Source organism: Cicer arietinum, chromosome 1 (assembly GCF_000331145.2).
Source record: "Cicer arietinum cultivar CDC Frontier isolate Library 1 chromosome 1, Cicar.CDCFrontier_v2.0, whole genome shotgun sequence".
Taxonomy (NCBI): domain Eukaryota; kingdom Viridiplantae; phylum Streptophyta; class Magnoliopsida; order Fabales; family Fabaceae; genus Cicer; species Cicer arietinum.
Window position 1 is genome coordinate 29,777,088 of NC_021160.2, and position 17,738 is coordinate 29,794,825.

Genomic DNA, 17,738 nt, shown 5'->3' on the forward strand with positions numbered 1-17,738 from the left:
TGAAATTGTAGGGTAAATAATAATTTTAACTCTTAAATGTACGAGACATTGCCATAATAGATCTTGAAAGTATTCAAATTATAAAAATAAATCTAAATGTATCATTTGTTAGTTAATTAGTCCTCAAATGTACTTTTTCATTAGTTAATTTATACAATTTGGTTCAACGAATGAAATTTTAATGGGGAAGATTTTTAGTTATATTGAGTCCATCTCATCTCTCAAAATTTGAACCAAACACTAAAACATAAATTTTTTTTCATACTCTTCCAACCAAACATATTTTTAGTACTCAATGTATTTTTTATTGGTCAATTTAATACATAAAATAATATATTTAAAATGTGTTTCTAATTAATACATTTAGTTATAAATGACAAATATCTAAACTAAAATGATTATTTACTCGAAATTGGAAGAAAAAAAAAGTATTAAAACCAAATTCCTATTTATAAGTTGATTTTATTTAGAGAGAGGCTAATGTAATTGCTCTTTTCAATGTCAATTTTCATGTTTATCTTTGTATCTCAACATTTGATATTAGATAACTGATTCTTCTTTCGAAAAAAATAAAAAAAAACCAAATTACACCCTATAGAACCAAAACAACTCTGAACCTATAATATTTGAAATCAGCGCAAAAGCATAACCTAAACCCAAGTCAATTAGTAGAGTTGAAGTGTATTTCGTCCTCTAAACGGGAGAGAAGCTGGAAAATGCATGAGAATTCGAATGCATCGGAATCAGCAATGGTAATAGAAGCCCTAAGAAGAAAGGGTTGGTATTTGGAAGACACCGACGATCTAAAGGCAGTAATCGTTATTCAAACCGCATTAGCCGATGACGGTTCCAAGGTGTTAGAGTCTGTAGAGTCGGAGCTCCTCAATTCTGATCTCAGATCCATTGGAGCCAAGTCCTTACCCGAACCAACCCTTCTTCGTAACCCTTCTTCTTATATCCATGGACCCAAAGTCCTTCAGGTAAAATTACTATCCCTCTCTTCTCTTTATATATATATATTGAAAAAGCTAAATGTTCTAATCTAAATCTAAAATAATATAAATAGTGAGTATTAGTACTTGGCTGATGAAAATTATGAGGGGTTGCGTGTGTTTTTAAGTTTTGCAATTCAGTTTTTGAGTAGACTTACTAAAGAGTAAACTTATGTGTTTTTAATAGATATCTTCGGTGAGGGATATATCTATGAGCAGCATGGATAACATTTCAAGAAATTCAAGTGGTCGGAGACTTCTGAGATTGTGTCTCACAGATGGTCACTCCGAGATAACTGCTGTAGAATACTCTCACATTCCATTTATACCTGACAGTGTTGTTCCTGGTACCAAGGTAACGTGTGATGTTTCTTTTGCTGTGACTGTGCAATGCCAAAATTTTAAATCACGGCTATGGTCATGTGTGATCCTTGATATTGCAATAATGCAATCACAATTGCAGAGACATCAAACACTTTGATGTTGCGACATTTGCAGCTGCAGATCCCTTTTAAGACTATGTGAGGTCCCTCGTGGCTGGAAGTCTATTGCAGAAGGCGATTCATGGTTTCTCTTATCATTAGCAGTTCTATAATAAACTTTTTAGAGTTACACTGATTAACATATTGCCATGCAAATTTTGATGGCATGATTTGCTGTGAGTTGATGCATATTTTGAATTTGATGATTTCTTGTAGCTTTAATTCTGTGGATAATAATGTATGTGTCTTGATTGCTGACCTTGTTTTTAGTTACGGTTACACGCTGACATGTCATTTGTATTTAACAATATTTAGTTAAATTGATAATCTATTTAAGATCTCAAGTATATAAAGAGAGTATCTTTCTCTCCTCTGTTATGTGTTTAATAATGTGAATCTGTATTTGTATTTTTTGTTCTTAAATCACTTTTACTATATATGATAGTATTGTGTTTGCTTTATACAGATTCGTTTGGAAAATAAAGTTCCGGTTCACAGTGGTATAGCTTGCTTAAATCCTAAAGCATTGACTGTATTAGGAGGTGTTGTTCAATCACTCTATGAAGAATGGCAGATGAATAAAAAATATTCAGGATTCTCTCGGTCATCTTTAAGACAGCTAGGGGATCGCGATACAGGTGGTCCTCCTCCATTTGTGAAGCTGCAGGTTGGATCTTCCTCAGGTCAAAAAGAAAAAATATCTTGTCTTTCTTTATTTTTTTCCTTGCTAGTGCATGCTTCGCTTCTTCTTTGAACGGACATGGTGTTTATGTTGATAGTAATTGTTGTCCAAAATCAAGCAATGCTTATTATTATGAGCGCATAGTTGAATACATCATTATATGTTGTTACATTCATGATTGTTACTTTTAACTGTCTCTTATCAAGATCAGTTCCATGTAGACTACTTATTGTTTGTTAGTACTACATGACAGAGTAGACTACATTGACCTGCAATATTTGAGAAACTTACAAAACAATCAGTTTAGTTTTGAGCAGTACACACATTATTCCTTTTTGGATTTCATAATACACGTGCTTCCTCTTTGGGGTGGTGTTAGTACATTTTATGATTTGTTATATCTATGGGTCTTGGGTAATGAGGGTTTTTTGGGAAAGGGGACTAAGGTTTAGAGAGAGCATTAATTATTTTTCATGTCTTACAAGTAGTGAATTGAATTTTCACTCACTTTGGTGTCTTGTAGTTTTATTTTCTCTACTTTGCTTTAGCATACGTGTTTTAGTGATAGTCAATACTAGTGACTTGTTCAGTTTTTTTTTTTTTGCACTTCTGTTTTTTGTTACATAACATTTTGGTTCCATAGCCAAAGAAACCAAGATGGGCCTTGAAAATGAGTTGAATCATGGGAGAAACTCATTGCAAGGTAATTAAACATATGGGAAATTGAACATTATTGGTATCACTATTGGTAAGCTTTTACCAGCTCTTTTTAACCATATCAAGAGTTAGGAGCTTCTTCAACAATCTAGGAGTACACTCAAAAGCACCAAGGTCTTCAAGACGTTGAACATATTCAATTATGTTATCACAGAGAAAATATTCATGCCTTAAAATTATAGCCACTCTATTGTACCTTTTCATCCCTTTATCTTCAACTTGGATATCCCCATGTTAGCGCCAAACACTGAAGAGATAGGAGACATTAGCGTAGAATGGCGATCTCTGCTAAAATGGAGTGGGTTCCAAAGTTGCTAGCTTAACTTCATTCATTGATAGAGCAGAGTAATATTAACAGAAAGTAGAAGGTAAATGTGGAATGCTTCAATATTATTGAAAGATGATAATATGGAAATAGCGATAGAAGTTTCCAGAGCAAAGCTTTTCAATAGAGACAATGGTTAGTCTCTCACTGCCTGACCCTACTAGGCACTGACGTTACAATCATTGACACCTACAATTTTCCTCCACACACTACTTTATTGGGGAATATCCTAACAACCTAGGACCGCTGTCACATCACACATTCTCCCTACTCTCTCTCTTCTTCCTTCTATCATACACCCTCCAAACTTTGGGCCTTTCATCATTCCAGCCTGATAAGACCTCCTCCTCATTAGGATTTGGTCCAATTTCAGTCCTATCATCACCCCCTCCATCAAAATAAGCCTTGTTCTCAAGGCTAAGGTCTGTAAACTGACTTTTGAGTAGCAATTCATCCTCCCAAGTTGCGTCACCAGCGTCAAGACCCTTCCATTTAACTAACCACTCTCTCTTGTGTTGCCCTTCTTCAAAGCTATCTCTCCAAGACAAAATCTTCTCAGGCTGCACTTCACCTTTATTGACCTCAAAACTGATGGGAAGCTCTTCAGTTTGAGAGTAGACTCCTATAGCCTATTTTAACTGAGAGATGTGGAAGATAGGATGAATTTTTTATGAGTCGGGTAATTGCAACTTGTAAGCTACCTCTCTTATTTTCTGCACAATCTAGTATGGTCCAAAAAACCATGGGGCTAACTTTTGGCGAATTCTCTTCATGATAGAATGTTGTCTATGAGGCCTTAGTTTAAGAAATACCCAATCTCCCACCTTATAATACACATTTTTTCTCTTCTTGTCTGCATATACTTTCATTTGTTCTTGGGCTCTATTGAGATTGTATTTGAGTTGACAAAGAGCTTTATCTTTGTCCCTCACCTCTTGTGCTACTGCCTCAACTCTAGTCTTCTCTCCAAAAAGTGAACCAAAAACGGTGGTTTCCTCCTATATACGACCTCAAAAAGAGTGAAACCTGTAGAAATATGAAATGTAGTGCTATACCACAATTCAACCCAATGGATCCAATGTGACCCAGATTTGGGCTGTTCCGACACAACAACAAAGGTAAGCTTCCAAACAACGATTAATTACCTCCATTTGTCCATTCGTTTGGGGGTGATAGGCAGAAGACATATTCAAAACAGTTCCCAACAACTTAAAAACTTTTTTCCAAAAAATACTCACAAATAAGGGGTCACGGTCACTCAAAGTAGAGTCAGGGACTTCATGCAACCTTACGACTTCCCTCACAAATACAACAGCTACAGTATGAGCGTGAAAGGATGCTTCAATGGAATAAAATGGCTATATTTGGAAAGACGATCGACGACTACTAAGATTGCTTCATACCCGTTACTCTTTGGCAAGCCCACAATAAAGTCCATTGAGATTTCACTCCATACCATTTCCGTAACAGGGAAGGGTTGTAGTAAACCATTAGGGGTAGTTGCATCATACTTTTGTCTCTAACATGTATCGCAAGCCTTCACGAATTCTTGCACCCTTTTCATCATTCCATGCCAATAAAGTGTCTTTGCCATTCTTCTATATGTACGAAGATAACCAGAGTGTCCTCCACTTCGAGATGAATGAAAATCCTTCAACGTGTCTGTTGAAGTTGTGGGATTTTAGAGAAAAGGAGAATAGAAAATAATAAGGGTTTGATTATTATTGATAATAGCTTAATGCTAACTTGATTACAAAAAACTCAATACTAATCTCTATTTATAGAGAAACATAGACCTAATCCTAAATAAGGAATAAATCATAATAATAATAAGAGATATTCTAAGGTATCTCTTTGATTATAAATTGATCCTAATAAATAATTTAAGATACTCTAATATAATATAAAAGATATTATAAGATATTTTATAATATTCTAACACTCCCCCTCAAGCTAAAGCTTACTAACTTTTAGCTTGTTACAAGAAAATAATGTTTTGCTCTGCAAAATAATAAAAAGATGAAAAAGCAACTCAGGGATGCAGGTGAAGTCGGAGAGAATTGCTATAAATATAGCCTAGCCAGATAGCCGATATGATCCATCAGTCTGAGAGAAATTCATGGCAAGCAATTGAACAAAGCAAGGCCCGTTCTTCTAAAAACTGCATTTGGAAGCTTCAAACCAATAATATCGGAAACTCAATATTTAAACTTGAATATGCTTCAAGGAGAGAGCAACATGCTTCAGGGAGAGAAAGGCATGGCCAATACATCTACGACAAAGATGGGGCCAGTGCATCTGGGACAAATTGTCAAAATAAAGTGAGTCATGAAAATAAAAGATATCGTCAGAATAACATCAACGGAAGAAGAAATCATCACTAATATGATTCATCTGTGGGAAAAGGGACACCACTGGAATGATCGTCGGTGGGAATAGAAACCACTATTATAATCTATTAATAAGGACTTAATTGCATGACAAACACTAAAGAGGAAGCAACGCGACTCTAATGAAACGAAGCCATGATCGATCAACGAAGTGAGAAAATGCATCCAAAACAAGAGAGACAATGGTTGTTTAGGAAAACTTGCTGGAAAACGTTTTCAGCAGCAACAACACATGGAAGGCAGCAGTAGACAGCAGATCTTGAAGGTAGTAGGTGTAACCGTAGACCGAAACTAGAATACGAGGGCATATTCGAAACTATGAGGTTGAGGTGCGATTGACCGACCAAGCAACAACTAAGAGGCGTCAAAACGTGCCATCACATGTTGTGGAGACGACGACGGGTGAGATCTACTCGCATGAGAGATTAGCAGCGCGTGAGAGCGTATGTGACAACTTTTGGTGATGCGGTTTCAGGCATGACCTGATCTGGAGATGACGACGTTGTTCGCAGGAAAATTCGCCGGAAATAGTGGCAGCGGCGACATTAGCAAACTGAACGGAAAACGAGTGAAACCGGTGTCGGAATGTAACACGATAATGGTTTAGAAAAGGAATGTCACGTTGAAAAAAGAGAATCTATAATTATATTCCCTAACTGTTGGGAACTCGGCAACGGAATAGGGACAGGATCTTAAAGGAGGATCAAAATAGGCTTTGATACCATGTTGAAGTTGTAGGATTTTAGAGAAAAGGAGAAGAGAAAATAATAAGGGTTTGATTATTATTGATAATAGCTTAATGCTAACTTGATTACAAAAAACTCAATACTAATCTCTATTTATAGAGAAAAATAGACCTAATCCTAAATAAGGAATAAATCATAATAATAATAAGAGATATTCTAAGATATCTCTATGATTATAAATTGATCCTAATAAATAATTTAAGATACTCTAATATAATATAAAAGATATTATAAGATATTTTATAATATTCTAACAGTGTCAATGATAGGAGAGGTTGCAGGAATCACCAACCTGCCTTTGTAAAATAAGACCTCTCATTTCAATTGTAAAATAAGGCCCCTCCTTTCAATGCTGGATCTTGCATAACTTCCGCCTGTAATTCCTTTCCTTGCTGCCATATCGGATAAGAAACCAAGATTTTTACTTCCAAGTCGTCATGTTGACGAGACAAAGCATCCGCCACTTTATTTTCCACACCCACGTTATACCACTTCAAAATCAAACCCCAATAATTTTGCAATCCATTCTTGTTGATTTGCCGTCGTAATCCGTTGATTGATCAAATGTTTCAAGCTTTTTTGATTGGAATACACTACAAATTTTCTGCCCAACAAATAGTGTCTCCAATGTTGGATATCAAGCAACAATGCTATGAGGTCCTTATCATACGTGGATTTATTCAGTTTCGAACCTGAAACAGCCTTGCTTAAATAGGCTATAGGATGCTTTAATTGCATTAAAACAACCCCTACACCCTTCCCTAAAGCATCACATTCAATTTCAAATGGAATATCAAAATTGGGAAGCACTAAAACAGGAGCTGAAGTTACAACCATCTTCAATTGCCCAAAAACAGTTGCAGTTGCTGCATTCACTCAAATCCGTCTTTCTTTGTTAGTTCAGTAAGAGCCTTAGCAATCTTTCCGTAATTTGCAATGAATTTCTATAATAACCAGTTAATCCCAAAAGCCCCCACACTTGGTTCACATTTTTTGGAATAGGCCAATTAAGGACACTACTAACCTTGTTAGGATCCACTGCCACTCCTTGAATTGAAATAACATGGCCAACATATCCCACTTTTCTTTGGCCAGAAGTACACTTTTGTTGTTTGACCACAAAACAGTGTTGTTGAAGCACTTGCAAAACCACTTCCAAGTTAATCCCAAAAACCACTCGCACTTGCAAAACCACTTCCAAGAAGAGAAAGGATGTGCAGTTTGCTGTTGGAGATTGGGTTTTCCTCAAATTAAGACCCTATAGGCAGCAGTCAGTGGTCCGGAGGATCCATCACAAGCTGGCTCCTCGTTTTTTTGGACCATATCAAGTGGTTCAACGAGTTGGAGAATTTTCTTACAAGTTACAATTACCTAAGAATTCCAAAATCCATCCCATATTCCATGTCTCACAATTGAAGAAGGCTGTTGGGAATTATCAGGTCACGCCTGAACTGCCACTAAATTTGGAGGCTGATAAGAGAGAAATTCTGCTTGAAAATATTCTGTCATGGAGAGACAGATTTGAAGCTGGACAACATAGGAGAGAGTTGTTGGTTCAATGGAAGGGACTTGATGTGGGTGAGGCTACGTGGGAGGACGAACTTTTGCTAAAAAGTCAATTCCCAGATTTGAGTCTTGAGGACAAGGCTGTGTTTGATGGAGGGGGTGATGATAGGATGTTATCTAAGCCCAACTCAAATGAGGGTGATGTGTTGGTGGGTGTGAACTACGCTAAGTCTAAAAGTTGGAGAGTGTATGAAAAGAAGAAAAAGAGAGAGAAGGAGTAGTGGCCACTTGGTAGGTAGTTAGTATTTTCCCCTAATAAAAAAGGAGTATGGGAAGTGGGGAAAAGATCATGCATTCAACAGTTATTATTACCTTAGCGGTTAGGCAGTCAGATAACAGTTCTCTCTCTACTGAGGAGCTTTTGCTCTGGTTTTCTCATTGTAATCAGTTTTAGATTTTCATTTTAATTAAATACTATAACATTCATCATTAATATTTCTACTCTGCTCTATCAAAATCCACGCGTCGCCGCGCATTTCGACAGTCGTTTAAGACGTAACCTCTTTCGTTGAACTTGCCTCAGCCTCCTGGTTCTGAATGTGCCCTCGTGTTCTAGTTTTGGGCTGCAGTTACAGCTCCTACCTCCAAGATCTGCCGTCTGCCATCTTGCTGGAAAAGTTTTCCAGCAAGTTTTTTGACACAACTACTTTCCTGCAAGTTTTCTGATACAACTACTTTCACTGTGTGCGGAATCTCCCAATCTACACATCCCATATTTTTTAGGCCAAAATTTTCTCCGCACGCGGTCATGTGCCTCCAAGATCTGTCGTGTTCATCCCACCAACTGCCGCCAACAGCTTTGAGCTCAGGCACATTTGTTCGTCTTCCAGCATAGTGTTTCAGTTGTCTAGATTGGGTTTTCCTTTCTGGTTCTGGATCTGTTGTAAGTTTTTCTATCGAGCGACATGCATATAGCTTGGCAATTTGTCCCAGATACATTGGCCCCATCTTTGTCCCAGATGTACTGGCCTTACCTTTCTCTCTCTGAAGTATGCCTCTCTCTCTCTCTCCTTGAAGCAAATTCATGTTTAAATATTTTAAGTCTCTGAAATTATTGGTTTGAAGCTTCCAAATGCAGTTTTTTTTTAGAAGGATCAACCTTGCTTTGTTAAATTGCCTGCGATAAATTTCTCTCAGGCTGATGATCAATCCAGCTATCTGGCTAAGCTATATTTATAGCAATTCTCTCTGACTTCATCTGCATTCCTGATTTGTCTTTCCATCTACTTTTATTCTTTTGCGGAGCAATACATTGTTTTTTTATAACAAGCTAAAGCTTTCAAGCTAAAGTTTAGTAAGCTTTAGCTTGAAAGGAGTATTAGAATATTAGAAAATATCTTATAATATGTATTATATTATATTAGAGTATCTTGAGTTATTTTTTATATAAATTTATAATCATAGAGATATCTTAGAATATCTCTCATTATTATTACGATTTGTTTCTAATTTAGGATTGAGTCTATGTTTCGCTATAGATAGAGATTAGTATTGAGTCTTTTGTAATCAAGTTAGCATAAAGCTATTATCAATAATATTCAAAGCCTTATTATTTTCTCTCCTTTGTTTCTCTAAAATTCCACAACTTCAACAGGTAGAAAAACTGAATATGTAGAAAATAAACTAGAGTTCTAAGAACTCCTAACTAGAGAATTCTCTCCTAACAGTTTTTCTAACAATTTTCTGAATTCATTTTCCAATCCCCAACAATCTCTCTTATAACAGGAATTTCCTGAATTTCAGGGAATATCCTAACTGACTCAGGGTCACACTTCCCATGCCACCTTCTGGAAATTGCGCTCATGTGATTTGGGCCCTACTGATTAGGTCAGCTAGCACCCTGGGCCTTGGTGTCCTATCAATTTCACCTAATTTGCGGGTTCGATCGTTGTGGCAGATCCAAATATGTTATTGGGTTAAGGGTGCTTTAATGGAGGAAGAACAAAGGTGATCAACATTTGGGAAGAAGTTAGTTGGGATTGACAGGTGTGAGTCTTGAGTATTGTGGAATTTTACGAAGGGTGCTGTGGGGGAATCAGTTATTTTTCAAGTCTTACAAGTAGAGAATGTAGAGGTTACTGTCTTTGGGGTGATGGAGTTGTATTTTCACTACCTTGCTATGGAAGAGAAATTGTTCTTTATCCTTTTATTTTGTGCTTCTGTTTTTTTTAGTTACTTAAAACTTGACTTTCAAGTACAAGATTGATTGAACACATGAATTGTTTGCTTAGAGTTGACAAAGGTGAACTCCTGTAGGTTATGCAGATAATAACTCTAGAAGTAGTAAGCCCATTGCTGTGGCTGGTAGAGCTGAGATGAGGCCAACTCGTATCCAGCAAGACCTTAATCTCAAAGAAGATATTTTGGACGCAAATCTAAAATCCAAATTGCCTCCAGAAAGAGCTGAAGACAAACCTAGAAGTTCAGGGACAAGGCCAAATGGTGATAACTTTTTTCTGATCTTTTGCTTATTTCTTTATATACATACATATTATTTATGTAGTAACGTAACCCCTTGAGGTGCATTTAAAATTAAACCAGAACGAGGAAGTTGCACCTGTATTGATATATTTTTTCCTTTATCCAGAAACAGCCGAAGATAAACCTAGTAGTTCGGGGACAAGGCCAAAAGAAGGTGATTCCTTTTCCTGATATTTTTCTGCTTATTTCTTTTTGTATTAATGGTATAGTAATCTTGAGGTGTATCTAAAATAAAATGCAGAAAGAAAACTTTCATTAGTATATTTGTTTCTTCTATCATTTTTTGATGCTTGGAATGGTATCTGCTTGCCATATGAACGTATGATAGAGGACTGTCAACATATAATTGACATCCCTTATTCAAAACCCATATACAAATGCCATGGGAAGGAATTAGGTAGTTCAGATGTTTAATTTAATACACCCTCTCAGTATGATCGTCTTACTAGGTTATTTCACATAAATAAGAATAAGCTATGAATGAAAGAAAGAAAACAACAATTTTACCAAATTATCTTTAATAAGCATTGTTGCAGTCACTTTTATGGTAAATGTATAGTTGAAAGTGATACACATGATATTAATTAGAGGGGATAATTGCAAAAAAAAAAAATTAATATTTCATTGAATACTAAAAATGATACTCATTTTAATTCAATTTTTTTCCACAAATGTTACATTAATAATGGAGCAAAGGGAGTTTAACATGGAGAGTTCTTGTGTCCCGTTAGCATATGTGAATCTATGGAGATTGAACTAGTCAATCAAAATTTGTGAAGCACAAACACCTCTGAGATTAGGTGTGTCTCAGTGTCTGACACACGTTGTGGAACACCCGCACGACACGTGTCAGACTACTCAGACAAATGTCTCAAAAAATTCTTTTTTTCTCTTTGCTTCGACACACTGTAGACACTCTGAAGAAAGTAAAAGGTGAAATACTTTCATTTTTTTATTACTACAACCCTAAACTGTTTATATAGGAAAAGAAATTACAATAGTAATACTGAGTAATAATGACAAAATTTTAAAATAAATATAAACATAATAATATAAAATAAAAGAGAATCAAATCTGATTTCTCTTGATTTTTCAACACCCCCCCTCAGGTTGGTGCATAGATATCTGTCATGGCCAACTTGGCTATAAGTCGCTCAAAATTGGGTCTTGCCAAACTTTTTGTCAAGATATCAGCAGTTTGCTGGAAGTCACAAATGGCAGACATATAATTCCAACATCAATTTTTTCTTTTGTGAAATGGCGGTCAATCTCAATGTGCTTGGTTCTATCATGTTATATAGGGTTGTGAGCTATACTTAGTGCTGCTTTGCTATCACAGAACAATTTTAAGGGTGAATCAACTTTCATTTTCAATTCGTCCAAGAGTTTACGAATCTATAAAAGTTCACAGATTCTTGGAGCCATTGCTCTGAATTCAGCTTTTGCACTATTCGAGCAACAACCCCTTGTTTCTTACTTCTCCAAGTAACTAAATTTCCCTAAACATAGGCACAATATCCAGTGGTGGATTTTCTATCAATAATTGATCCTGCCCAATCAACATCTGTAAATATAGAGACTTCTCTGTCATTAGTTTTCTTGAAGCACAAACCCTTTCCATGATTGGATTTCAAGTACCTTAAGATCCGATATACTGCTTCCAAGTGTTCTTCATAGGGATAATGCATGAATTGGCTTACAACATTCACAGAGAAAGCGATGTTAGGTCTAGTGTGGGCTAGATAAATAAGTTTGCCGACTAACCTTTTGTATCTTCCAATCTCAACTGGAACACTGCCTTTCTCCCAAAGTTTAGCATTTAATTCCATAGAAGTATCTGCTGCTCTACACCCACAAATCCCAGTTTCTTCCAAGAGATCTAGGATGTATTTTCTTTGAGAAACAACAATTCCCTTCTTTGAGCGATCAACTTCCATACCAAGAAAATATTTAAGCACGCCTAAATCTTTTATCTCAAATTCTTTTGTCAAATTTTTCTTCAATCTTTCCATCTCAACAATGCCATCTCATGTGAGAATAATATCATCTACATATACAAATAGAACTACAATTTTACCAACATTACAAAACTTATGAACATAGTATGGTCTTATTGTCCTTGCATCTATCCTTGCCTTTTGGCCTCCCGAGTGAATTTTTTAAACCAAGTCCTTGGGGATTGCTTGAGACCATAAAGGAATTTTTGTAGTTTGCACACATTTGAACAAAATTTATCTTCAAAGCTAGGTGGACTATCCATGTATACTTCCTCCTCCAAATCACCATTCAGAAATGCATTCTTTACATCATGTTGGTTAAGAGACCAATCTAAATTTACTGTCAAGGACAAGAGAACTCTAATAGTGTTTAATTTGGCAACGGGAGCAAAAGTATCTGAGTAATCAATGCCATATGTCTGAGTAAACCCTTTAGCAACCAAGCGTGCCTTGTATCTTTCAATTATGTTATCAGAATTATATTTCACAGTAAATATCCATCTACAACCAACAATATTCTTTCCTGTAGGTAACGTCATGACTCTCCAAGTTTGATTTTTCTCAAGAGCTCTCATCTCCTCAAGAACAACTTCCTTCCATTTTGGAATTTTTAGAGCCTTCTTTATATTTTTTGGAATTTCTACAACAGGCAACTTAGAGGTAAATGCAGCAAATGAAGAAGATAATTTTGAGTATGACACATAATTAGAAAAAGGATACTTAGTGCATGATTTAACAGGTTTTCTAATTGCAATAGGAAGGTCTATATCGGGATACTCGACATGACTCTTAAGAACTGAAGAAGATTTACGTGTATCAAGATGATGTGTTGGATTATCTATTGGTTCAGAATCTTGGAAGGGTCGGAGAATGGGTCCTTCATTTCTCTGTTTATGGTTTCTTCTTTCAAAAGACATTTCCCTTCCAAGTAGGGTCATTTGTAGTAAACATGCTTTGTGTCTCTTTATCTGAGTCATTATGTTGTGGCATTTCAGGCGGTCCTTCATTATTATTGAAATCAAGAATTTGATCATTGTGATTTTGATTTGAAATTGTCTCTCTCGAATCTGTCGAAACCTCATTCGTAAGTGGATTGAGTTCCAATATAGATTCTTGGACATTTTCTTTTGGTGCATCAATATAAGTCTCAGAATTTTGTGACAACACTATATCACTTAAAGTAATGATGTTTTCAAAAGTAAAGATGAATCTTCCTTAAAATTACCCCCTGAAGATGAATGTCAGTAAAAAATGGTTGATTTTCAACAAAAGTAACATCCATTGTTACAAAAATTCTTTTTGATTTTGGTTCAAGACACCGATACCCCTTTTGAGTTGGAGAGTAACCAGTTAACACATATTTTGTTGCTCGTGGCTCGAGTTTGTCAAGGTGTTTATGTTCATGAACAAAAAGAATGCAACCAAAAACTTTTAGTGGCAAATCAACAGAGACACTAGTCAAAGGAAAATAATTTCGAAAACATCAAGAGGGGTATGATTATCTAAAACTTTAGATGACATTCAATTAATTAAATATGATACACTTAAAACAGCTTCACCCCACAAATATTTTGAAACCTTATTTGCAAATAGTAAAGCTCTAGCAACCTCAAGAAGATGCCTATTCTTTTTCTTTGCAATTCCATTTTGTTAGGGTGTATTAACACAAGAACTTTGATGAACAACCCAATTTGCAAGAAAAAAATCGGGCAAAAGTATATTAAAATACTCTTTACCTTTGTAACTTCTGAAGACTTGAATATTTGTTTGGTTTTAAAGAAATTTTTGACAACCTGTCCAACTTCCAATTTTTCTTCAATGGATAAACCCAACAAATTCTAGTATGATCATTAAGAAAAGTTATAAATCATTTTTTATTAGAAAAGATGTTTATTCTATTAAGACCCCAAACATCACTATGAATTACTACAGACAGTTTTGATTGTTTATATGGTTGTGTAGAAAAAGAAGAACGGTGATGTTTAGCAAATTCACAAGTTTCACAATGAAATAAAGACAGATCCTTCTTAGAAAATAATTTAGGAAACAAATGTTTCAAATACGAAAAACTAGGATGTCCTAACCGTAAATGCAATAACATAATATCATCATTATTAGAAGAAACAAAAATAGATTCAAAGCAGGTACTTATTTTTGGTTGGTCTTTGAAGTCGAGTCCATTGTCAAGATAATAGAGTCCTCCATTCTCCTTAGCATTGCCAATCATCTTCCTTGTGGTCAAATCCTTAAAAGTGCAATGAGAATGAAAGAAGTTAACTTGACAATTGATATCCTTTGTTAATTTAGTAATGTGTAATAGATTACATGATAAATTAGGAACATGTAAGACATCTGTTAAGGTTAACACAAGTGACGGAATAACAGAACCTTTCCCTGCAATGGCTGAAAGAGAGCCAATTTTAATTTTGTAGTTACCTGCACAAGGACTATAAGAAGAAAATAGACTCGACTCCCCAGTCATATGATCACTAACACCAAAATTGATAATCCAAGTATGGCTGGGAGTGACACTAAGTATAGCAATATTTGGAAACTTACTTCTCTGAGCTATAGAGCAAGAAGGAGCTTAAGATTCAAGGAGTTTGTACAATTGATCTAATTGTTCCTTGGTGAAAGGAGATGAGCTTGAAGGAGACTGCTTCTCTTGATCAGAGGTACCAGCTTGGAGGGCATGACCTTCGTTTCTTTTTTTTTCTTCCAATTTAGAGGTTTTCCATGGAGCTTCCAACATATATAACGTGTGTGCCACAAACATTTGCAATGTTCGCACCATGGTTTCTTGCCATCTCTCTTCCCGTCTTCATTCTTAGTGACTAGGACAGAGCTTTCAACCTCACAAACCAAAGGTGTCTTACCCATCATAACACCTTGTCTCGCCCCTTCTCTTCTAACTTCTGGGAACGCTTCCTGAAGTGATGGCAATGCAATCTTTCCCAATATTCTGCCTCAGACTTCATCAGGCCGCTTATTAAGCCCAACCAAGAACATGAATACTCGGTCGTTCTCATGTCTCTTAAGAAACAAAACATTGTCCTCACAGCACTTCCAATGATCATCATAGCAGAGATCCAATTCTTGCCATAGTGTCATCAACTCATTATAATAGGTAATGACATCTCCATCTTGTTTGGCATGCCACAATTGTGATTTGAGATCGAAAATTTGAGAAGAATTCCAAATATCTGAATATGTTTCTTTGGCAACCTCCCAAACTTCCTTCGCAGTAGGCAAAACCAGTCATTCGGATCAGTTGTGGCAGACATTTGCACTTCTCCTGTTAGGAAACCATATTTTCCCTTACCTTCTAGTATCAATCTTGCGGTTTGGGACCATTCGACATAACTTTTTCCATTGAGTTTCTGGATTTCAACCTTGAGGGCATTAGAAGTTCCCTCATGGCCAAAAAAGTTGGAAAAACCATTGTTAGATGAACCATTCCAGCCGCCTAGGCCGCTGCCACTGTCGCTTGGGCCGCTGCCACTGTCGCCTAGCCCTAGACCCTACTGGGTTGTGGAAAGCTTATACAGAACACTAACCAGAGCTCTTGATACCATGAAGAAAGTGAAAGGCAAAATATTTTTATTTTTTATTACTATAGCCCTAAGCACTTTATATAAGAAAAGAAATTACAATAGTAATATTGAGTAATAATGACAGAATTATAAAATAAAAATAAACATAATAATATAAAATAAAAGAGAATGAAATCTGATCTTTCTTGATTCTTCAACACACTCTTTGGACACGTCTCAAGACACTTGTGCAGGGGTTAAAGATGTGGCGAAGTAGAGATGAAGTAAAGAGTTGAAGACATTAAATTTCAATACGTTATTTTTAGCTTTTCGGCATAGTAGATAGTAGATGATGAAAAACTATAATATTTTGTTTAAGAGTATTTTTTGTAGTAAAATAAATTGCTCAATTTAGATCTTTTATAGATAATGTTTATATTTTATTTAATTTTAATAAATAAATATTCCTATATTTTGATACAAAATATAGAAATGATATATAGAATAGACCAACAACAACAACTATCAATGCCTTTTACTATTAAGTGGAATTGGCTGCATGGTTCAAATGATCACGTAGTGTTATGTCATAAATTAAATCTAAAGATAGATCAATTAATTTCTGATATATCTTGATAGTAATTTATATGCTGAATCTTTTCCCAATACTTATTTGTTCTCTGTTACAGTTGTGGAATCTGTTCCGGTACAAAATCAAGCAGCTGCCCAAAAATTACTCCAGAAGCTGAATCAACCAAATCCGCGTGATCGACATCCCAGGGGTCGGAGACATAGGGGCAAGGGTCAAGAAGAAGATCAAGTTGTCTTTACTTTGGAAGAATATGAAAATAGAAAGGCCCAAGCAAAGACATGTAATGAAGACAAGGTTCCAGATATTAGCCGTGATGAGGATCTTGCTTGGCAGCTTCAGAATCAATTTAACCTTGAACGTTCTCAGGTCTGTTTTATGGATGTTTGTGAATTTTGCTGTTTTAGGTTTTCATCAATGTTCAATATTTTACCTTTGCAGTACTTGTTTCAATGTCCTATATCTTGATCAGGTACAAAGGTGTCCTGGTGAATCTGCAGCAGAGAATATTAGAATGAGCATGTTCACATATGAAAGGGATTCTGATGACAGCTATCAAACGGGAAGAGGAGGAAGAGGTAGAGGTAGAAGTAGAGGAAGGGGAAGGGGTAGAGGAAGAGGCAGGGGAAGATAAAGTTAACGTTCTTGTTTGTCTTGGATATTTTCTTCTTTTTATTTTCAATTTATTTAGTAGTCAATTGAGGTTGAATTGTTGATGTCATAATTTTCATTTAATCAAATAAGTTGAATCATCATTTAATTATAGACTAATTGTGAAAAATATATGCTACACAAAGGATGTAAAATTCTAAATATTGATTGTTAGTATCTAAGTCAAAGTAATAATATGTGGAGTTCAGCCATAACAGAGTCAATTGAGCTAAACAAGGGATGTAAAATGCTTTATGTTTCAACATACAACCTTGCAAAAAGGTGGCTACTCTAACAAATACATCAACCGTCAATTTTTCAAATTTTGGGTTATACAGATTGCAATGTTGGAGTTCTAAATACTTGTTATACGTTGCCACGTGTTGAACGGGAAAGTGAGGTTGATGTTGTAGATGTCCATCAACACAAATCTAGTATCAGTATGTAAAGATATAAATTCACGTTCACGTGTGATCATTGTAGCAAATTCAGAGCATGGTATAAATAATATAACATTGATGGTAATAGTATGAATTGTATAAATAATATAATTTTAAGTAATATAATTCTATAAATTATATAAATAG

At 35.6% G+C, this 17,738-nt stretch overlaps 1 protein-coding gene across 2 annotated transcripts; it reads left to right on the plus strand.

Annotated features, from left to right (window-relative positions):
- Nucleotides 1–494: 494 nt before the first annotated feature.
- Nucleotides 495–17,333, plus strand: LOC101507123 (uncharacterized). 2 transcript variants are annotated; one of them, XM_004507566.4, is made up of 7 exons: nucleotides 495–980; nucleotides 1,180–1,347; nucleotides 1,941–2,157; nucleotides 10,166–10,342; nucleotides 10,488–10,535; nucleotides 16,601–16,869; nucleotides 16,973–17,333. In XM_004507566.4, the coding sequence occupies exons 1-7, from the start codon at nucleotides 717–719 to the stop codon at nucleotides 17,132–17,134; spliced, it is 1,305 nt and encodes a 434-aa protein (XP_004507623.1). In that variant the 5' UTR covers nucleotides 495–716; the 3' UTR covers nucleotides 17,135–17,333. The 2 variants fall into 2 exon arrangements, with proteins under 2 accessions (XP_004507623.1, XP_004507622.1); XM_004507565.4 differs by having other exon boundaries at nucleotides 496–980; nucleotides 10,157–10,342.
- The last annotated feature ends 405 nt before the right edge of the window (nucleotides 17,334–17,738 follow it).

Coding starts and splice junctions, on each gene's coding strand:
- LOC101507123 (XM_004507565.4), top strand. CDS start 717: ATGCATGAGAATTCGAATGCATCGGAATCAGCAATGGTAATAGAAGCC. Junction 1,348..1,940: donor GTGTTGTTCCTGGTACCAAG/GTAACGTGTGAT, acceptor TGCTTTATACAG/ATTCGTTTGGAAAATAAAGT. Junction 10,343..10,487: donor TTCAGGGACAAGGCCAAATG/GTGATAACTTTT, acceptor TCCTTTATCCAG/AAACAGCCGAAGATAAACCT.